A 21,152-nucleotide genomic window follows, 5' to 3' on the forward strand; every position below is an offset into this window, starting at 1 on the left:
TCTAGGACAGAGAACATCCAATATCTGCTTAATATGATTTTAACAACCAACCCTATTATGATCCAATTAATTAAAAAGCCTTTTATTTCCAGAGCTCATTTTTCTCCTTAATTAGTAAATTATGATCAAGTAACTTGTATTCTGCTGCAAAGCAAAATAAGATCAATGATTCTCAAAGTTTTTTGTTAAGCTTATGTCAGAACGCACATGTGCTTGTTTAGAACTAGGGATTTATGCTTGCAGATGGCCTACACAGGTCATAGAAGCATGTATTTTAAAAAATGAAATAAAAAGTAAGATCTGAATCTTTAGTATTCTCACCACCACCTCGATGGAGGCGACTAGGATTTAGTATCCCAAAAAGACAGCATTCAGGAACATTTGCCCACAGGAGAAACACGGACTTTATTTTTGTCAATAAAGGAAATAGTAAAAAGCCAAAGAAGGAAAGAAAAAAAAAATCGGTGTGGTAAGATTACACTGAGGAAGAAAAACACTGCCTAGCGACGTATTTCACAACGTCTTGGTCTCCTCGCAGGCCATTGCTATGGACCTTTCCTCTGAGTGAGCCCACAGCACAGGGCTGTTTCTCTGAAGCACAAGCTCCTGCCACAGATGAGATGAAGCCAGCCTTTGTTCTGAGCACCCAAGCGACTTCCTCGCTGATAGCTGAGGCGCTCGATGCAGGTATCTATTAGCTGTGCTAACGGAACTTCTCTGGTCGCTGGGTTATAAAAATTTCCATCCTGGTTCAAGTGTAGGAAAATCTTTTTATTCAGGAAATCTATAGGTAACCTGAAGAAAGTGAGAAAACCGCCACTCTAGAATCAAAGGCTGCGTGAGTCATCCCCAGCACAACACGAACCTGCACGGGCAAGAAAAGGAAAAACCCGCGGGGCTGCTGCTCGGCGAGGCAGAACCAGTTCCTCAGCTCCCTTCCTGGCCACCCACCGCCCAACCTAGGGCTAGGCAGGGAGAAGGAGGGAGAAAAGGGCAACGGGATCAAAGGGGCGTCAAAAAGCAGACGCGGGAGAGGAGAAAGAAAACAACAACAACAAAAAGCGCAGCAGCAGGCGGGGCTCGGGGGACTCCTTCTCACACCTGCTGCGCCCACCGCCCCGCGCCCCCGCCCGCGGGATTCCTGGGCCGCGCCACACGCCCAGCGAAACCGCCGCGCACGGCGAGATCCCAGCGCGGCCTCAGACAAAGGCGCGGAAGCATCCGAGGAATGTCTGGAATCGGCAGCTGGAAGCGGCCCCTTGGAGCCGGGCCCTCCCCGCCGGCCCCGGGCCCGCAGGAGGCCGCGGGCAGCCCCGGCCCCGCTCTGCGGCTGGCGGCGGGCGGCCAGGCCCGGGGGGGGCGGAGCCGCCGAGGCCCCGGGGCCGCGCCGCGGGCACGCGCCGCGATCGCCCCGCTCCGGCACCGCGGGTCGAGGCGCGGAGGCCCCGGGAGCCCCCCGGGAGCCGCCCCGGCCCCGGGCGAGCGCGGTGCCGGCCGGCCGGGGGCCCCCTCCCCGCGGGCGGCGCCGGGCCCCGCGGCCCCCTGGTCCCGGCCCCGCCGCGGCCGCCCCGGCACAGGGCGGCGCCCGAAGCTTCCAGAAGGCGGCGGGCGGCGGCCGCGGCTCGGGCGTGCCGAGAGCTCCGCCTCGCGGCGCGTGGCGAGCGGCCGCGGCTGGCCCCGCGCGGCCCCCGTCGGCGGCGAATGATGCAAGGCCCGGCGCGGGTTGCGCCAATCGCTGGCGGGGGCTCAGCCCGAGGCCCCGCCCCTCGCCGCTGAGAGGCGGAGGCGCGGCGCGGCCCCGCCCTGCAGCGCTCCCATTCGCTGCGCGCCGCCGCCCCGCCCCCCGCGCCGCGTCATCGCCCGCCCGCGCCGCGCGGGGCCACGTGGACGGCGGCGTGGCCGCAGGTGGGACCCGGCCCAGCCCGCCCCGCACGGACCCGACCGGCTCTGACCCGCTCCGCTCCGCTCCGCACCATGAGCGTGGGGTTCATCGGGGCCGGGCAGCTCGCCTTCGCCTTGGCCAGGGGCTTCACGGCCGCAGGTGGGTGGCGGGGCGCGGGCGAGGTGGGCGGCGCGTCCCGGCCGGTCCCGTCCCGTCCCGGCTGACGCGGTGCCGCCCGGTGCCGTCCGCAGGGGTCCTGGCTGCGCACAAGATCACGGCGAGCTCCCCGGACACCGAGCTACCCACCGTGAGCGGGCTGCGGGTGAGTGCGGGGGCGCGGCGGGGAGCCCGGCGGGTGAGCAGCCCCGGCCCACAGCCCTCCCGTTTGTCCCCGACCGCTGCAGAAAATGGGCGTGAACTTCACGGTGAGCAACAAGGACACGGTGAAGAGCAGCGACGTCCTCTTCCTGGCCGTGAAGCCCCCCATCATCCCCTTCATCCTGGACGAGGTGGGCCCCGACATCGAGGCCCGCCACATCGTGGTCTCCTGCGCTGCCGGCGTCACCATCAGCTCCATCGAGAAGGTGAGGGGAGCCGCGGGCAGGGCCCTCCTGGCGCCACGCCACCGCCGGGCCCGCGTCCCCTGGCCCCGTGCTGCGGCGGCCAGCCTGGGAGTCAAAGCTGGTAGGGCAGGATCCTGCTGGAGACGGCCTCGAGCCTGTCCTGCTGTCATCTTCCAGCAGCTGGTGCAAAGGGCTGGCACTGCTTGCGATTCCCGGTAGTAACGTGTTTATACTGCACCCTCCTGGTGGCTTTGGGCCCCCTCTGCCTGCCCGCATCAAAATAATCTGTAGTAGTTTTTGTGCCAGCTCTTTTATTGTGTGTAATGCTATCAGATCTTTTTTCTCTCAACAGAGGTGGGTCATCTCCCCTGAATTTCTGCAGACTTTCTGCTAAGTGTCTGCAGGAGCTGTTTTGGAGACTTGTGAGTTGATGTGGGAGGTGTTCAGGATATTGTTCCCAACAGTAGCTTTGCTCAGCTTTCTATTTGCTGGTGATACAAAAAACTTCCCTTTCAAGTTTTGCCTGCTTTGGCTAAAAGCAGGGGATTTGGGATACAGGAGTCTGTCCGCTCCTCTGCTTGGATTGCTCTTGCCCCTTGGGAGCCCTTTCCTAGACAGCCTATGTGGTATGCCAGATATACACTAAAGTTTTTTCTTTCTCCTTCTTCTTTCTCTCTCTTCAATAATTTTCTGTCCTAAGAAACTCTCGGCCTTCTGCCCCACCCCTAAAGTAATCAGGTGCATGACGAACACCCCTGTGATTGTCCGGGAAGGTGCTACAGTCTATGCCACTGGGACTCATGCGGACGTGGAGGATGGGAAGCTCTTGGAACAGCTGATGGCCAGTGTAGGCTTCTGCACGGAAGTGGAAGAGGACCTGATAGATGCTGTAACGGGGCTCAGTGGCAGCGGCCCTGCGTATGTATGTGCTGCTTCCTCAACTTGTAAAAATCTAGGGGAGAATGGCGGACTTTGCATGCAGTGAAAATCCGTGCAACTTCAGCATGTGGTTTCTTGTTTTTCTCATTACTCACGTTCGTGATGGGACATGTAATCCAGGTATCTGGTTTATAACCAGCATAGGTCAACAACAAAATTCCATTACCAGATGGATGAGTCTGAAGTCCGTGGTCAGTGTGCAGTGTTCGCATGTCCATGTTGCAAAACCTGGGCCTCTTGTTAGTATGACCTAGAAGCTAAATTTTTCCCATTCCCCCCATAGCTCGGCTGTAACTAGTGGGAGGGAAGCCTGGCATGGCATCAGTACAGTAAAGGGTCTGACTTCTGTCAAGTGTTTGTAAGTGACAGGAGTCACAATGTGATCCTGGATCCCTGGATTCTGTCCTCCATAAGAATATTAGTCTTGGAATGGAGCGTTTCAGTCACTTACTGATTGTGTCTCATCTCAGGCATTCACTGCCCTGGATGCTCTGGCAGATGGAGGTGTGAAAATGGGACTTCCCCGCAGGCTGGCTGTCCGGCTTGGAGCCCAGGCTTTACTGGTCAGTGTTTCTTCTCTGAAATGCACTTGAGTTTGTGCCCACTCTGTGCAGAGAATTCTGCACATCATGGTTTAAAAAGATCTCAGTCCTTAATGAATCTACTTTAAAATATGTTTGGTTTGAATGCACACACATTCTCAGCGAGGGGACATAAGAAGCATCTGCAGCAATCTTCTGGCACTGATGGTGGTGTGGGAGCCTAGGCCTGGGGAACCATCACTCCTGTGCAGGCTTTTTCATCTCTGAAAAGTGTTTTGGCAGCATGCTAATAGTTCTCAGGCAGACAAGTTTTGCCTGCTGTGTGTGTTTAGGTGCTGCTCTGTGCAGCAGAGAACAGGAGTATTAGACAGTGGGTTTCCTCAGTCAGAGTTCTGGTAGCTGTCTTCTCTTCCTCACTACAGGGTGCTGCCAAAATGCTGTTAGAATCTGAACAGCACCCGGGTCAGCTGAAGGACAACGTCTGCTCGCCGGGGGGAGCCACCATCCATGCCCTGCACTTCCTAGAGAGTGGTGGCTTTCGCTCACTCCTGATCAATGCTGTGGAGGCTTCTTGCATCCGGACAAGGTGGGCAACACAAAGTCCTAAAGAGCCTGCAAACTTTCCCTCCCAAACCCTGCTTCTTCCTCTTGCTATGTCTCTCTCTCTCTCTCTCTCTCTCCCCCACTACCCCTCTGCAGGGAGCTGCAGCATTTGGCAGACCAAGAGAAGATCTCCCCAGCAGCCATAAAGAAGACTTTGTTGGATAAGGTGAAACTGGAGTCTCCTTCTCTGTCTTTGGCATCTGCCAGCAAAGTCAGTCTGTTTACCAATAAGAGCCCCAGCAGCAAGAAGAACTGAACAGACTGCTGTAGTCTGGCTTTGCTGAACATCAGTCTCCTCCATGCCCTTTCTTTCTTGTCTAAGGAAAATGCTTACTCTGAATGTCGGTGTCCTCCATACCTGGCTCTTGGCTTGCAGCAGCTGTGGGACAGAGCACAGCTGTAGAAAAGGGTCTGTAACCTCTAGAGGAGTTTGTGCCAACTGTCCCTAGCATTGCTGTTCTCCAGTGGGCAGGTGTGATACCATCATCAGAGTTTATCAAGGGCATCATTTGACCAGAAGCCTTGAATGATTCCAGAACTCAGGCAGTGTTTGTGTCCCATGCAGAAATGGTTTCTAATAGGTTTTTTAAGGAGTCTCCAAATGCTCTTTGATATCAAAGGTTTGAATCAGGCTTGGATCCCACTTAACCCATCTTGCATCTGCTGTCAGAGCTTGTGTCTTGTTGCTGTCTGTATTAGCTAAAGCAGGTACTGCCACAAAAATATAATTCTGTGTGCTATGTTAGAGGCTGGGCTCTAATGTACCTCTTACAAGGTACGAAAGTGCATCTTCTGCATTTCCCATCAGCCTTGACTTTGACAAAGTGATGGTATGAACCCCTGGGCCACACTCCATTTCTTTCTTTGCTGTTTACCATTTTTTTTTCCCACTCCATGCGGTTTGAGGAACTACGAACTGCTCTTGCTGTCCTTCCTGTGCTGCGAGCCTTGCTTGATGGATTAGGCAGGTAGAGGAGTAGTGATTGCTCCGTATTCCCTTCCCTCTCCATGGCCAGGATCTGCTCCCACATACCCATATATGTGTTCTGATTCCACTGTGCTCCCTGATGCTCTGCTCTTTGCACTGCTCCTGAAGCAGCAGGGAGCAAAGCTGCAGGACACCCTCCTACAGAGAAAACTTTGTGTATGTTCCCCTAGGCTTGAGCAGGGTTTGGTACCTGGGTGCTGGGCTACCTGTTGATGTCAGGACTCTTCTCAGCACCTTTCTTTGCTTCAGGCTGTACCTCCTTCTCAGACTGTAGTGTTGATGCTTATTAACACTGCTTAAGCTTGTGCAATCCATCAGTGTTGCAATGAGCTGATTGTCCCTTCCAGACAGCCCTTTTCCCAGTAGAATTTCCCAGCAGCTCCTGGGCTGCTGAATTCCAGCATAGAAGTCCTCAGACTCACTTTATGTTGGCACAATTATGTCTTTTCTTTTACCATTGTTTCTTTGAAGGTGTCATGTTGCTAATGGCTAAAATGGGGAAATGCCTAGAAATGCGTTGGGGGGTGCCTCACGCATTTGCATTCCTACTTCTTTAGGATACAAGACCAAAGGGAAACACTGAGTCACCTGGCCTAGCTTGCGGCTCAGATGTTGTCCCATCTCACCTAACTCATCTTGCATGAGACCCAGGAGGAAAGTCAGTCCCTGCTTGACGCAAAAGTGGTCAAGGTGGGACATGAGTGCCTCATACCTATCTGGCAATAAGGACTTGCTTGGTGAAATACTCCTCTGCAAAAGCATAGTCAGCTGGATGTAAGACTTGCTGTTCCAGTGTGACGAATTTCCCAAGTCTAACTTAAATTCATGAGCAAAAAAAACAGAAGTATGGGGTCTAGAAGCAGTGGTTCCTTCTGCCGGCCAAATTCTAGTATTTGCGAGGGAAGGAATCTGGCCAGCGTTGCAGCTGTAGAAAGCAGAGAGGGAGGCCTTACTCAGTCCTTCCTGGTGCTGGCACAGCCCTGAGCACCAGGCCAGGCGCGAGCTGGTGGTGTGGTGGGCTGGGGGCAGCTGGGGTCAACACAGCAGCTCTCTTCTCTGGACCCACAGGGAGAGGGATGTGTGGTTGTAGCCTCAAAGCACAAGGGACCAATGCTGATCAGACAGATGATGGATGACAGACAGTCACTTGGAAAGGCAGTTAACCTTCAGGCACGGTTCTGGCATTCATCCCCGTAACAGCCCTAAAGAGTTAGCATCTGCTGCTTTATGTGGTTTCTTTATAGCTAACTTCCCTTCATGTTTTCCCTGCCTTTACTCATCTCCCTGAGCCTGAGTCCTGTCTCAAGCCATAAAACTGCACAAAATGTGTGTGCTGCCCTTGTCATTTTTACTGGGCTGCAGGGGGAGCAGCAAACTGGATGGGACAGAATGGATTTGGGTGGATAAATGCGTTATGCCATGTTCTACCTTGAGATACACTGAGGGAGGACTTGGTACAAGTCCCTTGAGGTGGGCTGTCTCCGGAGGAATCCCGTGCATTTAGGGGATGCAGGAAATGCATTTACTGACCAGTGCAGAAGCTGTCAGAGGTGCTCGTGCTGATTGTTCCTAGTGTTAGGCTGGTAGCAGGGCGTGATGCTGTAGGCATGATAGCCACTCCTCCTCGCTCTTTACATAATAAACTGTTTCTCTGACAGGGGTCTGTGCCTGGTGCCGGCTGTTGGGAGTGGGTACGGCTCCTGCCTCCGAGAGCAGCCCCCGGGCCCTCGCTGTGCCGGGTGTGGGGAGCGCCCGGCCTGCCGCCCTCACTGCTGGGGGGCCCCGCGCCCCCGGGTTGTGTTCGGGAGGGAGGGAGGGAGGAAGGCGTCCGGCTGCAGTCCCCACACCGAGGGCTTCGGGCGCTAACCCGTGTCCGCCCGCCCTGACCCGGCGGCTCAGCGGGGCTCTGCCGCTGCCCGCGCCGTTCGCTTGGAGCCGGGCGGGGGCTGCGGGTGCCCAGCGCGGGGCTCTCCGGGACGGGCGGTGCCGGGCCGAGCCCCGCTGCCGAGCTGCGCCCCCCGCCCGCCCCCTCCCCGTCAGGGCCCGGGGGCTTTCCGGTCGAGGCTGCCGGTGGAGCCTCGCTGCCCCTCGGTGCTGCGGCTGAGGGGGTGTCCGGCGCGGACCCGCGGCGCTACCGCGATCCGCCCGCGGGCCCCCGGTGCGGGGCGTGCCCCCTCCCCCTCCCCCCCCCTTGAAGGCGCGGCCCCGGCCCGGCCCCGCCCCTGTCCCCGCCGCCTGTGCCGGCAGCGCGCGGCCCCCTTAAGGCGCGGGGCGGTTGCGCCGGGCGCTTCATGAATGGAGCCACGTGACCCAAACATCACGTGACGCGGCGGCGGACGGCGGCGGCGAGCGGCGTCCCGGTCCCGGTCCCGGTCCCTGCAGCGCGGCCTCTCCGCCCGGCCCGGCCCCGGCCCCCGCCGGCTCCGTCGCGAGGTGGGCGCGGGCGGCGCGGGCCGCGCGGCGGGCGGAGGCGGCGGCGGCCGCGGGAGGCGCGGCGCGGGCGCGGCCCCGGCACCGGGCGGGGCGGGGCGGCGGGGCCGGTCCCCGGGGGCGGGGCGGGGCGGGCGCCGCCGCCCGGGGCCGGGGGGGGCCGGGGGGCGCCGGCGCGGGCGGGGCCGGCGATCGCCGCGCGGGGTCCCCGCCGCTGACTCATGGCGGGGGCTCGGCGGCCGCCCGGCGCCGCCCGTGTCGCGGCGCGGCCCTGCCCTGCCCTGCCCTGCCCGGTGCCCCCCGGCGGCCGGGCAACAGGTGCACGGCCCCGCGCCGCCTCCCCCGCCCCTCCGCGTCCCGCGGGCGGGAGCGTTCCCGGGGACGGGGCCGTCGGGCGGCTCTTCCCGGCGGCTCCTCGGTTCCGCCGCTCCGGGACGAGGCACCCGCGGGCCGGCCCCGGGGCTCGTTCCCCCCCCCGGCCGAGGCCCTCCCGGGACGCCCAGGAGGGAGCTCGCGGCCGCGGGGCTGAGGCCCCTGCCCGGTGCCGGGCCGTGGGCTCGCCGCCCCGGGCAGTCCCCGTGGTCCCGGCAGGCGCCGGGAGCGGCCCGGGGCTGGCCCCGAGCGGAGCGAACGCCCAACGTCGGGAGCGGGAGGCGAGCCCGCCGCCGGGCTGCGGAGCAGGGCGGGAGCCCCGACCGGGGGGGGCTTCGCTCCACGCTGCTGTTCGCGGGGCGCGGGGTGGGTCCTGCAGCTCGCGGACGGGGCCGCCTCCAGGATGGGGCCGTTTGAACCGCGTGGGGGAAGGAAGGCGCTCCCGGGAGGCTGGACGGGCTCTTGGGGCGCTGGCTGTTGCCGTTATCTGTGAAAGCACCGCCAGAGCCGGCTCCGTGGGCAGATTCCTCGAGCGAAGAATTGCTGGGGAAGTGCTCTGGGTTGGACGCGAGTTCACCGGGGACTCCCGAGGGAGAAGTGGGGACGCGCAGCAGCGGCGCTGCCCTGACGTCAGGTGTAATGGGGGAAACTGCCTGATCTGTTCCGAGTCCTGGGAGGACCGCGAACTGATTTGCACAAAAACCAAACAAACAGAACGTGAAATCCACACTGGGGGAGAGCGTCCTCGTGCTGTGTGCCCAACAGCTGGCAGCAAAACCGCCTCTGTGCGTGCTGCGCAGCGGAGGCTGCGGAGGAGCTCGGCCCCTCGCTTTGCCCCCACGTCCCTGCAGATGGGCCTCCCTCCCGGCCTCCCTCCCGGCGCCGTCCCGGCCAGCCTGCGCCTGACGTCACCGTGTTTACACTGGGCTCGTGGCACGGTTCTGCGATCAGGAATGTGGAGAATGGGGCCTGCGTTGAATCATGCGCGGTGCTGTCAGCTCTCTTGTGGTGCTTTCAAGCTGAGGAAAGAATTGGCTGCACTTGTGCTGAGTTCAGGCCTTTAGAGCTCTCGGGAAATGTGTTGAGGCTGCATTTTCTTCACTGCAGTCATCACATTTGGCTCTTTTCAGTGCGATCTTTCTTTGGGAAGCTATCAAATGCTGAGAAATCAGCAGTCTGGAGAGTTGAACCAAGTTTGGTCTGTCTCAGCGCCAGCTCTCTGTGTGTCCTATGGGCCAGCTGCCAGATAGCCCCATCTCCAGTCCTTTAAACGTGACCAGAAGACAGCCACCAGCTAGTTCCCAGGCCGTTCTTCCCATTCTGTTTGGCAGGCTTGTGTGTGGCTGCATCTCCGTTTTGGTCCTTCTGGAAAGGGGGCTGTGGGATAAAGGGGAGGTGAAATCGCCAGGTGCTTTCAGGCATGGCCTTGTTACAGAGTGGAGGCTGCTCTGAGAACAAGGCCTGGCCGAGTTCTGTTCCTCTGGGTAAAAACACTCAATTCAAGAAAGTTAATTCCCTGTTGCAAGGGGGCTGGAACCAGTCTCTTCTTTTGTCTGATTTCTGATAGCTCTCTTGACCCCATCTCAGCTTTTGGGGCTGTCGCAGTCTGCGGGGTAACCCCAGCTGTTGTCTCTCAGCTACAGACCCTTTTGGTTCGCATCTGCACTGACTTTCCTCACAGCAGCTCTCAGGTCTGAAAGTGGTTTGGCTGTGGGTTTGGGAGGTTGCAGTGAGGTTTGTTAAAATTACTCCTCTTGGCAGCCTTGAAAAAGTCACTTCATCACCTTTAGCTATATGATGTAGATAGGAGTTCTAGTGCTTGAGAGACCTCTGAATTCTCCCAGTAAAGGGTTTTGCTGAGCAGATTTGGCTGTAAACTCGAGCATCCGATTTCCTCCCACAGGTTAGTCCATTCTTTAGCATTCCCATTTGTGGGTTTATATAGATTTAACGGAAATCGTAATGCAAAGGATGGAGTAAGTCATTGACTTTGTAGGGTCTAGACTGTGCGAGCACCTCTCCTGATTCTGCAGCCTGCTCCAAGAAGCTCTCTTCCCTGTGCCCTGCCTGGTGCAGCACGGTTGTTGCTTTGTTTGTTTTTTCAGCTCTGCTATAATGAAGGAAGTCTGAGCATTTGCCAGACAGCTGAGAATTGTTTAGCACTGCAAGGCAAACAAATTTCTGCAGCACCATTGACTGTAGCTGCCCTTGGTCCCCTGTGCTCACCAGAGAGCAGTGCAGAGAGGTGCTGAAGTGGTTATATTTTTAGCCTCTCCAGTGATTCCCTTCCTTCTGCTCCTTTCCCCGGTGGGCATTTTGTTTGCCGGGGGGAACAGAGGGGAAAAAAATAGAATGGTATGGGAAAGTGAAGAACTGATCTTCACAAGGCAATATCTTGTGTGTGATCCATCCTCTGTTTGCCTGCTTTGGTGCAGCTGCCTGCTTTGGCTGGCAAAGTGACCCTTTTACACTAGCACTGTCAGGTTGTAGCGGACATCTCATTGCAAGGAACATTGTCCTCTGGGTATAAATAGCCTGCCTCCTGGCAGGCTCGAGTCTTCGGGAACATCTGAATTTTACTTCTCTGCTAGGTGTCCTAGAGAATGCTGAACCCGCTCACCTCTAACAGGCAGTAGATGCACTGTGGGGAGCCTGAGCCACAGCTGCTAGAAGAGCACAAGTTCATATTTGCTGACTTGTACGCCGTGGCTTGTTCTTGGCAACAACTCTAGCCTTTAAATCGAGCAACCAAAATAGTAGCAAACTAAATTGCCGTTGACTGGGACTGAAGGTACAAAGGTGCTTATGGATTGCACTTGTACAAGAATGCTTGCCTTGCTTAAGGACGCCCTCAGCTCCAGATTGTTTGAGACACGATTGTCGAGTGATATCTGGGGGTTCAATCCATTGGGTGGTGCAGTAGCATTCTGAACTAAAGCCTGAGAGGAGGAGGTATGTGGGGACAGAAACAGGAGCTCCAATATGATTCAGTATAAAAACAAGCTTGTGAGTTGCTCGTTCCCCTTCTGAAATCCCACCTTCCCTGGCAGTGAAGGAGTCTGCTCTCCTCTGGGTTTGGTCTCCCTTAATCGTTGTTCTATTGTGAGTGTAACATGGCTCTGAAGATAAGGGAGGGAGACGGTGGTGCTGTCCTGACCTTGCCACAGACTGATAGGGACTTCCTTACAGAAAAGACCTGCAGCTGGGGGTCAGCTTTGGGTGACTGGGAGAGGTGGGGGCTGCTGGGGTGTCAGCACAACCTTGTGATGGCGTCCCAGCGTGCCCACATGCTTGCTTGTGCGGCAGTGTCGGGTTGCAGGTCTTTGACTTTAATCTACGTGTGGTGGCTTTGCTGGGAAGCAGAGAAAGGTTGGAGAGGAGCGACCGCAGTAATGGTGTTCTGTGCCCAGGGAGGTGCGTTGTGGAGGCGAAGGCTTCCCCTCTGCTTGCTACCAGGGCCACCTGCTCATGAACCGCGCTGGTTTGTGTCCTTGGGATCGCCAGGAGTCTGGTAGGACTCTTGTCCTGAGGAGTTCCTGGTTGTGCTCGGGCAGCAGCTGGGCAGGGCGTGCTGCAGCGGCCAGGCGCCTCGCCGTGCCTGGGGGCTGCGAGGATGAGGCTGGGAGCAAGAGGCGCAGGCTGCCAGCGTGCTGAGTCAGCGTGACTGGCCCGGAGCAGGCGTGCTCTGGACGCAGCCTGCTGCCTGCCAGGCTATTTTTAAAGATGTGGCTTCCGTGTATTCTGGCTCCTCCTAGTTTGTTTTAATTTTCCCCCACCCCAAACAAAAAACAGCATTGCTGCAAGTCTCCATGGGCATAGGGGTGTGGAAGGGCAGCAGTTTCTGCTCGGGGACAGAACCTGTCGCTTGTGAGTCCGGTGCAGCTGGGGGCTTGTTGAGCGTTGCCTGGGGAGGCGAGTGGGATGTGCACCAGCACGGGGCGTTGCTGCTGGACTCCGCTCCAGAAGCAGAGCGGTGCAGGCTCTGCTTCATCTTGTGGGGCTAACCTGACCTCCCCTTCCCTTCCAGAACCCGACTGACAAGGCTGTCGTGTTATGACGACCCCCAACAAAGGAAACAAGGCCTTGAAGGTAAAGCAGCAGGGGGAGGGAAGCAGGGGCCGTGTGGGTACCTGCTCTGGGCTTCGTGAACGCATGCGGCCTTCTCTTCCAGGTGAAGCGGGAGCCAGGCGAGAATGGGACCAGCTTGACAGATGAGGAGCTGGTGACCATGTCTGTGCGGGAGCTGAACCAGCATCTACGGGGCCTGTCAAAGGAGGAGATCATCCAGCTGAAGCAGCGTCGCCGCACGCTGAAGAACCGAGGCTACGCAGCCAGCTGTAGGGTCAAGCGTGTTACCCAGAAGGAGGAACTGGAGAAGCAGAAGGCAGAGCTGCAGCAGGAGGTGGAGAAGCTGGCCTCTGAGAACGCCAGCATGAAAATGGAACTCGATGCTCTCCGCTCCAAATACGAGGCACTCCAGAACTTCGCCAGAACCGTGGCCCGGAGCCCTGTCACCCCTGTGCGGGGGCCTCTCGCCTCCAGCATGGGGCCCCTCGTCCCTGGCAAGGTTGCTACTACTAGTGTCATCACAATAGTGAAATCCAAAACGGACGCCCGGTCTTAGTGAAGCGAGTGTTGCCTGAGCTTGTCTGTGCAGGGCAATTAGGCACAAAATCAGCCTGGAATCCCCAAAGCACAAACCCTCCCCACACGGGTCCGGTTTCCTTCTTCTTGGCCCAGGACTGGCCTGCTGATCGCTCTGGTTTTATTTTGTATGAGCAGTGGTGATGCATCCCTTGTCCTGTGCAGACAGAGCCTCCCACCCAGCAGTCTGTAGCCCTCAGCTGCCCCTGGGACAGACTGTGAGATCTTGGTGTTCTGGCCAAAGGAAGTCTGCGCAGCGTGGCCGACGGCGCGGCAAGTGGGCTTTTGGTGGCTTGGGGGAGGCCTGGAGGGAGGCTTTCTTCCTGGGGGTTGGGAACCCTGGTTTTCAGTCACTTCCAAAGGCTTTATTTCATTACTCTTCCAGGTGGTGTATCGCGGTGCCTGACTGCCAGGTGCCTGAGCCTGCTGCTTTTGTCTCATCTGGTACCAGTAGTCGCAGTTGGGGTGTTCTGTGTAATAGATTTGGTATTTGTTTCTAGGTGTGCCTCTGTGCCCGAGCGGTGGGTTTCCTTCAAACTTCTGTTGCGTTAGCAATGTGGACTAGTGGTGGTGGAAGGGAAGATGCTGCCGTGCCCTGCTGCCTCTGCTCCAGCAAAGGGGAGGGAGCCAGGACAGGGCCCACAGAGGGGGCCCAGCACCTGGGGGAGAGGGAGGGAGGGAGGGAGGGAAGGTACCATATTGACTGCAGGCCGGTTTTGTGCCTAATGCGTTGCACTGAACAAGACCAAAATCACTAGTTGTCCCCGTGTTTTGAGGGTATCAAGTGTCTCTAGTGTGATGGTTTACACAACCAGTTTATGTGGTTAAATAGCCCTTTATTTAAAGAGAGAAACATCATTTTAAGAGTTATTAAATTATCTAAGTTTAAAATGAAAATCAGACAGAAGAGAAGAGCGTATTTATAGTCAGCTTTTTTTATCCGAGAGGGTGAGAATATTTGGCCATATAAATGGGGAAATATTCTCGGAGACTTTGCTAGTTAAAAGTTAATAAATAAATAATTTTAAATTTTCTCATGAACCTCCCGCAAACTGATTGTGGCTCTGAGGTTAGTTTTTATAAAGAGTTATCAGACTTTATTTATAAAACTTAGAAAAAGACAAAAAAAGAGGCAAGTCCTGTTTGATATCTTTTTGCAATTGTACCAAAAGTGACTTATTCTCGATCTTGCTGGCTTCCGTTGTGTCCCCTTGTGTTGCGCTCTCTGTGCTCTCTGAGCTCGTGCGTGGCGCTGTGGTGTGGTGGTGCCAGTGGCTGCCTTTGCCATGTGGTGTCGTTTTCATGCTTCCATTGTTTTCCCTGAGCTTAAGTGAGAGATTGACTTGGAGTCTCTCCGAATTCTCCAGGAGGATTCTGGCACACAGGCAAAGTTGCTGCTTTTCTTAAAGGCAAAAAGGAGCAGCTGGTGCAATGAAGTGGTGATGCCTGCCCAGAGAACGCTGTTCTGCAGAGGTGCTTTGCAGGACGAGGTCTGCTTCTCTCTCTGGGTGTTGTAGCAGTTGCTTCTGCACAGACAGCTCAGGCCTCTCGCTACCCAGCCAACGCTGGGTACCCGAGTTACCTGAACGGTGGAAATGTTGCCAGAGGAGCTGCTTTCTCCTTCCTCCAGCAACGCTGGTGGAGAAGTAACACATGGGAGAACTAAGGAGAGGAGGAGACTGATGGGATTGAACTCTGGAACTGGATTTGGGTCCTGTGGTCAGAGCTTGTGTTGCTCTTGTGGCTCCTCTGAGAAGAGGCAAGTCTGCCAGCCATTTGGGGCAGCGTAGGACCTGCACCAGTCCTGGAGCTGCAGCCTCTTGTGCTGAGTGTCTGCATATTACTGAAAAGTAAGCTGTGATGTGGTTGCTTTCTTTCCTGGTTCAGCTTCTGGCTGTGGGTGTTGGTAAGGTGCTTAGACTTACAGTTGCGTGACACAGCTGAGAAACTATTTGTGGTCAGGCTCCGTTTCCACAAACACTTTAACAACCCCTTCCTCCCTCGCCTCCCTGAAAGACTTGAGCTGATTACTGAGTTGTTTTAGAGAAGCAGGACATGGAGCTGAAGTCCATGTGATGATCTCTTGGTTGCTGAAAGTCTCTTGAGCACAGGGGACAGGCAAGAATGGGACAAGCGAAGCTGTAGTCTTGTGGGGAAGTGCAGTTCGCTACACCAGGAGTTTTTTGGTGATGTGTTTCTCACATAGCTGAACTGGTACTGCTCTTCTCTGGGCTGAGAAGCAGGTAAAGCTGATGAAAACTACAGTGGCAGGAGAGGAGCCAGTGGTTGGTGGGGATTTCCTGCTGGAAAGGGAACATCAGCTTTGCACTGGTTGTGAATTTAGAGAGAAGTTGTTTGGGGTGTTTTTCCCAGTGAACTTTGTGGGTGAGAACATTGCCTTCAGGCTTCACCCTCCCGGCCCTTGGGCTTTCTCTTCTCTGAGTTGAGGTGCCTGGGACGCTGCTTCCCTGCTGTTTGCTGGGTGGGCTGCTTGCTGTGCAGCACTTAGCACGGACCTCTGGGCTCCAGCCTTTGTCTTCCACCTGGTGGATGGTGACAGGAGGGAGGGGATGCTCCACAACAGAAGAGTCCTCCAGTTTGGCTCAGGGTGTAAATCTCAACCATGTCCCTACCGGAGCCAGTCTGAGATCTAACCTGGCAAGAGAGCTGTTCTAAACCCAGCTGGAGGCCTGATCCCTGTGGGGTGAGCAGACGAGGTTTTGTGTATGGGACTGGGTAAGAGCTGAGCTCCAGGTGCTGCAGACTGTTGTGAGGAGGGTCCCATCAACAGAGTGGGCGATGGCAGACAGTCCCACAGCCCTGGTGAATTTGCTCTCATTGTACTCTGCACCAAGGAACACCCTGGTCCTTCCCTGCCTGCTGGATGGCAGCTGTTGTTGCCAGTAAGAGCTTGCGCTGCTCTGGAGTGAGGCTGTGAGTCAGGAGGACAAAGAGAGCAGGCATCAGCACTGACTTGACCGGCCATTAATGCTGTCACTTCTCCTCCCCTGTGCTGTATTTGCTAGCTTGTGGTCCCAGTTTGCTTTGAGTGGCTCAATGCATTTGGTGAGGACACTGCTTGACGGGGAGCAGGCGCGAAGCTACTGCTGGAGTGTGCCTGCGTGGTAAACCAGCTCTGTTGGTGTGGGGATCCTTTCCATGCAGGTTCGGGCTCTGGCTGCAGGCGAGATGGTTCCCTGCTCGTGAAGTGCTCTGTCCGGCTCCATCCTGGGGACGTTGGAGGGGATGTGGTCCCCTCGTGAGTGCTGCTTCCCCATGCTAGCGTGGTGTTTTTGGTTTTGTCAGTGAAGTATTGGAATCCAAGTAATGTATTTCTGCAGCGTCCAAGGAATCTCGCGTCATGCTCAAGGGGACCGCGTCCCCCACCTGGCATCCTGTGCCTGTGTGAGACAGCCCCTGCCCCAAGCCCATCACTCCGATCTCTCTCTTTTCTCTCTCTCTCTCTCCCCTCTCTATTTCTCTCGTATATAGCGTTCTGGAGTGTGACAGTTCTTGTTCCTAAGGTGCTCGTCCGTTCGGTTTCCTGCTGTGGAGGGTGTTGTGTTTCCTTTCTCCTTCCCCCGGTGCCCTTTTGATGCAGTGGTTGGGGGGGGGGGGGGCTCCGGCCCCGCCTGCCCGCGGAGCAGCCCCGTGAGGTGTCCCCGGCGCGGGGTTTGTGTATCTTGTGGTGAATTGTGTAAAGTTCCTCTCGCGTTCCGCAGCGCCGCCGGGCACTGAGCGGGGCCCGGCCCTGCCCGGCTCCCCGGCCCCGGCCCCAAGGCGAGGGCGAGGCCGGGGCCGCCGCGCCCGGGGGCTCGGGGGGGGGCCCGGTCCCGGCGGCGGGGCGGGAGGCGGCCGGGCCGGGGGCCGCGCTGGGCGGGCGGGCGGCGGTATTTATTGCTAAGTTATTGCCCCGCGCGGCGGCGGGCGTTATTTATTGCTGTACATAGTGTTGGTGCCGGCGCGGCCGCCGTTGTTTTGTACATGACAATAAAATGCTTTCAAACACCGCGGCCTGCCGCTTCCTTCCGCCGCGCTCCGCCGGCCGCGCGGGGGCGCTGCGGGGCGGGGCGGGGAGGGGGGGGGCGGCCGCTCCCATCGGGCGGCGGAAGCGGCGCCGCGCGGCGGGTGCCGGGGGCGGAAGCGGGGCGCTGGCGGGGCGCTTCCGGGCCCATGGCGGCGGGCGGCAGCCTGAGCCGCTCGGAGCGGAAGGCGGCGGCGCGCGCCGAGCTCCTGCAGCAGGAGGAGCAGCGGGACCGGCGCAGACAGGTAGGGCAGCGCGGCCCCCGCCCCCCGGCCGGCCGGGCCGCCGTGACGCGCTGCGTGTGCCGCCAGGTGTCCCGCATCTGGAGGAAGCCGCCGGCGGAGCGGAGCCCCGAGGAGTGCCAGGTGCTGAGCGAGAGCGACGACATCGTCCGGGAGCTGGAGCGGCGCCGCAAGCGGCGCGAGCGGCTGCGCCGGCGGCAGGAGGAGGTGGGCGGCGGGGCCGGGCCGGGATGGCGGGCGGGAGGGCGGGGACGGCGCCGGGGAGGGGGCCCGGTGCTCCGGGGGGCCCCGGAGCTGTGCCGGCCCCGGCCGCAAGCCGCCGTGCCGCCTTACTCGGAGCGCGCCAGGCCCCTGAGGCGGCGGCGGTGCTCGGCCGTCTCCTGGCACCAGGCGTTCAGAAGCTGCAGAATTTCCACGTTTGCCAAATGCGTGCGGATCTCATCGGGTGTGCCTCCTGGGAGGGTGGGTCTTCGTGTGCCACCACCCAGGAAACTTCTTTCCTCAGTCTTTAATATGTAATGCGGCCAGAAAACGCCCACTTTCTTTTATTTTGGAACTGCCTCTGATCGTATTTGTGCGTCACTTCTTTCAGCTAGGCTAGACCCATGTCAAAATTTCCAGGGAGACAGCAATTCCTTCAGGGTCAGTGATGTGCTCTATCTCGGGAACGTGGAATTGCTCAGTTTTATTTCCTAGGTTTGTGACGAACCAGAGGAGTTGAAGAGAAAGGTCACTGAGCTGGCTGCTGCTGTTCGGAATGCCAAGCACCTTGTCATCTACACGGGAGCAGGGATCAGTACGGTAGGATTCTTTGGGGGTGAGTGGCTGGAGCTTTGGGAGCTCCTTCAGGAGTATTGCAATGTTTGGAGACTTTTTTTTTTTTTTTTTTGTGGAATCCAAATGACGACGTGATTGTAGGATGCTGTATTAATATTGCTGAACTGCAGAGTTCAGGGTGTATGAACACTAATGTCATAAATATGTGCTAACAATCACCGTGTACAAGTTATCAGGAATCAGTTTAGTGAAAATAACGAAAAGATTCAAAAATAGGGTTCTGTCTAGGGAAAGGTGAAGTAACAATTGGAGAAAAAAAAAAGTTCTGGAGGGATTCCATAATGGAGAAAATAAATACTGGGGGTGAAAATGAGAACTGCGAGGTAGGAGAAGAGATGCTGGATAAAAGAAATGTAAAAATACGGGGGGGGGGGGGGGGGGGGGGGAAAAGGTTGCTAAAATTAGGGAGCCGCTAGAAAACTTGGACTGAATAAAAATGCAGCGGTGAATGCATCTCATCCTGGGTGAGAGCAGGCTGATGCGTTTGTGGACAAGAAGCATGAGCTTTCCCATCAAGCCCTGTACGTGACTCAGGGTGTCACGCTTTGTCTCTCCCCATAATGCAGGCAGCTTCGATCCCAGACTACAGAGGCCCTAATGGCATATGGACGTTGCTGCAGAAGGGCAGGAGCATCAGGTAAGGAGGTGACTACTGAACTTCTCTTCCTTTCTCTTTTCTGGAACGACAGTTCTGCAGCCACTCAGGAGACTAATTCTGAGCTGACAATGACAAGCAGAAAGCTGATACTGAAAGAGAAATTAATGTCAATTTCTGCTTTTTTTTGTTTTTTTTTTTTTCTTGTCAGGGCTACAGATCTGAGTGAGGCTGAGCCCACGCTCACCCATATGAGCATTGCTTCCCTACACAAGCATAACTTGGTAAGATTTTTTTTCCCCATGCCTTACTTGAGCTGCACTGCCAAAGTAAGATAAATGAAACCCAAAAGGAATATTTTTTTTTTCATGAGATTGTATAACCAGTGCCCTTACTGAGGTGACTACATCCATGTAGGAACAACTGTCTCGTGTTCCTGTACAGTTGAGTCTTCATCAGGCCAGCTCCAGATGGTAGCTCAGACATGTTTTTTCCCTTGTGCCTTTTCTTCAATAGCTTGTGTTTGCCTCCTTGTGAGGCTGGCCTGAGAACATGGCCACAAAGTAAGCCAGACCTAGTAGAGCTTTGTTTAGCAGGAGGAATCTTCATTTAGCTTTCATAGAGGTCTGTTCTCCATGCTTTTCTTTTGTTAGCTCAGTATACCAGAGCAGATCTATTTAGTGCATATTAGGACACACGTGTTACCTGCATTTCAGTAATACTTTGGGTCCTTTCTGTTTGTGTTAGCTCAGTGTTTTATTCTCTTCAAGGTGCAGCATGTGGTGTCTCAAAACTGTGATGGGCTGCACCTGCGGAGTGGGTTACCCCGAACAGCCATATCTGAGCTTCATGGAAACATGTACATAGAGGTAGGTAGCCAGAACAGGATGAAAATACTGTCAGGTGGCCTCACAAGAAGGTAATGTGAACTATTTGTCTCTCCCTGGAGGGGAAGAATTAGTCCATGGGCTAGTCTCAGCTTAGTTCATATCCTTGGGTCATCATTTTTTTTTTGGATGAACTACTTAGCAAGCCACAAAACTTTTTCTCTGTATTTGCTAGAGCCTTCTGTTTCTGACTGTTCTTCTTCAGGCCTTCCCTGAAATCCCTTCTATCGTATAGCCAGTGTGTACTCCATAGTACTTGCTAGTTGAGCTCTTCTGACTGTTTTCAAGTTAGCATCTGATCCCAGATGATTCGTTCTACTGCTTCCAATTTTTTTGTCCCCAAAAGGTGCTGCTCTTAGAGAAGTGTCTGGTTCCTGGGCTTTAATGGGCTATAGAAGCTAATGATGCAACTGTTCTTTTATTTATTTCTTCCTGTACCAGGTCTGCACTTCCTGTACACCTAACAGAGAGTATGTGCGAGTATTTGATGTGACAGAACGCACAGCCCTGCACAGGCATCACACTGGCAGGATGTGCCACAAGTGTGGGTCACAGTTGAGAGATACAATCGTCCACTTTGGGGAGAAGGGGACGTTGACACAGCCCCTGAACTGGGAAGCAGCAACAGAAGCTGCAAGCAAAGCAGATGTGATTCTTTGTCTGGGTTCCAGCTTAAAGGTAACTTTAGAGACTCGGTGAAGATTGTTAGCAGCATTCCCTCTTGGTGATACACCTTGGTGCTGAGCAGTCTCCTCCCAAACAGACAACTGTAAACTCTGGTGTCAGGATTCGCCCACCATCTGTGATAGTCTCTCTTCCTCCCTCTTTCCCTTCCTGGTAATACAATCCTTTTCCTCTCGCTGATACCGTTCAGTTACACGTGCCTTTGGCTGTGCTGATAATCTCTGTTTTCTGGCAGGTTTTGAAAAAATACCCACGTCTTTGGTGCATGAGCAAGCCACCAACTCGTCGTCCGAAGCTATATATTGTGAACCTACAGGTGAGAGCCTTTCTGGCCCTGGGTTTGCAGGTTTGGGGCAAGCCTCATGTAGGGCGTGGTGATGCGCCTGTCGGTGCAGAGCATGCCGGCAGGGTGCGAGGCTTGGTGCCCCGACCTGCGCCGTGGGGCAGCCGGGCTGTGCAGTGGGTAGGCACGCGGCAGCAGGCCTGCTGTTGCTCCTGCAGTGGACGCCGAAGGACGACCTGGCTGCCCTGAAGCTGCACGGCCGCTGCGATGAGGTGATGCGGCTGCTGATGGAGGAGCTCGGGCTGGACATCCCCAGCTACGACCGGTGAGCGAGGGGGGCCCGCCAGGGCCGTGCCCCGGGCAGCGGCCGGCCCCTCACCTCCGTGTCTCCGCAGGGCGCGGGACCCCATCTTCGCGCTGGCCGAGCCGCTGCGCCCCGGCGAGGAGGGCACGCACTCCCGGAAGCCGGTGGCCCCGCCGCCGGGCGCGGAGCCGCCGCAGGAGTCGCGGGAGGAGCCGCCGCAGGAGCCGCCGCCCGCCCGGCCCGGCGGCTGGCTGGGCCGCGGCTGCGCCAAGGGCACCCGGCGGAGGAAGAGCAACTGAGGGCGGGGGGGGGGAACCGGGGGAGGGGGGGCTC

The 21,152-nt window shown here is 56.7% G+C and overlaps 3 protein-coding genes across 6 annotated transcripts; all 3 read left to right on the forward strand.

The window, feature by feature from the left end:
* Positions 1-1,826: 1,826 nt before the first annotated feature.
* PYCR1 (pyrroline-5-carboxylate reductase 1) lies at positions 1,827-7,172 on the forward strand. The gene is made up of 7 exons (XM_027471404.3): positions 1,827-2,041; positions 2,134-2,204; positions 2,287-2,466; positions 3,146-3,367; positions 3,855-3,947; positions 4,349-4,512; positions 4,626-7,172. The coding sequence occupies exons 1-7, from the start codon at positions 1,975-1,977 to the stop codon at positions 4,783-4,785; spliced, it is 957 nt and encodes a 318-aa protein (XP_027327205.1). The 5' UTR covers positions 1,827-1,974; the 3' UTR covers positions 4,786-7,172.
* Positions 7,173-7,771: 599 nt separating this feature from the next.
* MAFG (MAF bZIP transcription factor G) lies at positions 7,772-14,004 on the forward strand. Of its 4 annotated transcripts, none has more exons than XM_027471246.3 (3): positions 7,772-7,950; positions 12,347-12,408; positions 12,491-14,004. In XM_027471246.3, exons 2-3 carry the CDS (start codon positions 12,373-12,375, stop codon positions 12,941-12,943), a joined length of 489 nt encoding a protein of 162 aa, XP_027327047.1. In that variant the 5' UTR covers positions 7,772-7,950; positions 12,347-12,372; the 3' UTR covers positions 12,944-14,004. The 4 variants fall into 4 exon arrangements, with proteins under 4 accessions (XP_027327047.1, XP_027327050.1, XP_038021186.1 ...); XM_027471249.3 differs by lacking the exon at positions 7,772-7,950 and adding an exon at positions 8,247-8,265; XM_038165258.2 differs by lacking the exon at positions 7,772-7,950 and adding an exon at positions 8,667-8,685.
* A 3,068-nt stretch (positions 14,005-17,072) lies between these two features.
* On the forward strand, positions 17,073-21,140 carry SIRT7 (sirtuin 7). Its single transcript, XM_027471245.3, has 10 exons — positions 17,073-17,232; positions 17,299-17,436; positions 17,926-18,030; positions 18,633-18,703; positions 18,873-18,945; positions 19,432-19,530; positions 19,990-20,226; positions 20,468-20,548; positions 20,734-20,840; positions 20,911-21,140. The coding sequence occupies exons 1-10, from the start codon at positions 17,137-17,139 to the stop codon at positions 21,116-21,118; spliced, it is 1,215 nt and encodes a 404-aa protein (XP_027327046.1). The 5' UTR covers positions 17,073-17,136; the 3' UTR covers positions 21,119-21,140.
* Positions 21,141-21,152: the final 12 nt, after the last annotated feature.

This window comes from Anas platyrhynchos, chromosome 19, assembly GCF_047663525.1.
Source record: "Anas platyrhynchos isolate ZD024472 breed Pekin duck chromosome 19, IASCAAS_PekinDuck_T2T, whole genome shotgun sequence".
In the NCBI taxonomy this organism is placed as follows: domain Eukaryota; kingdom Metazoa; phylum Chordata; class Aves; order Anseriformes; family Anatidae; genus Anas; species Anas platyrhynchos.

What these genes read in the sequence shown, in the direction of transcription:
- SIRT7 (XM_027471245.3), top strand. Translation starts at nt 17,137, where the DNA reads ATGGCGGCGGGCGGCAGCCTGAGCCGCTCGGAGCGGAAGGCGGCGGCG. An exon ending in AGCGGGACCGGCGCAGACAG is followed by an intron (nt 17,233 to 17,298) that starts GTAGGGCAGCGC and finishes GTGTGCCGCCAG; the next exon opens with GTGTCCCGCATCTGGAGGAA. An exon ending in GACATCCCCAGCTACGACCG is followed by an intron (nt 20,841 to 20,910) that starts GTGAGCGAGGGG and finishes GTGTCTCCGCAG; the next exon opens with GGCGCGGGACCCCATCTTCG.
- MAFG (XM_027471246.3), top strand. Translation starts at nt 12,373, where the DNA reads ATGACGACCCCCAACAAAGGAAACAAGGCCTTGAAG. An exon ending in AAGGAAACAAGGCCTTGAAG is followed by an intron (nt 12,409 to 12,490) that starts GTAAAGCAGCAG and finishes CTTCTCTTCCAG; the next exon opens with GTGAAGCGGGAGCCAGGCGA.
- PYCR1 (XM_027471404.3), top strand. Translation starts at nt 1,975, where the DNA reads ATGAGCGTGGGGTTCATCGGGGCCGGGCAGCTCGCCTTCGCCTTGGCC. An exon ending in CCACCGTGAGCGGGCTGCGG is followed by an intron (nt 2,205 to 2,286) that starts GTGAGTGCGGGG and finishes CGACCGCTGCAG; the next exon opens with AAAATGGGCGTGAACTTCAC. An exon ending in CCATCAGCTCCATCGAGAAG is followed by an intron (nt 2,467 to 3,145) that starts GTGAGGGGAGCC and finishes TTCTGTCCTAAG; the next exon opens with AAACTCTCGGCCTTCTGCCC.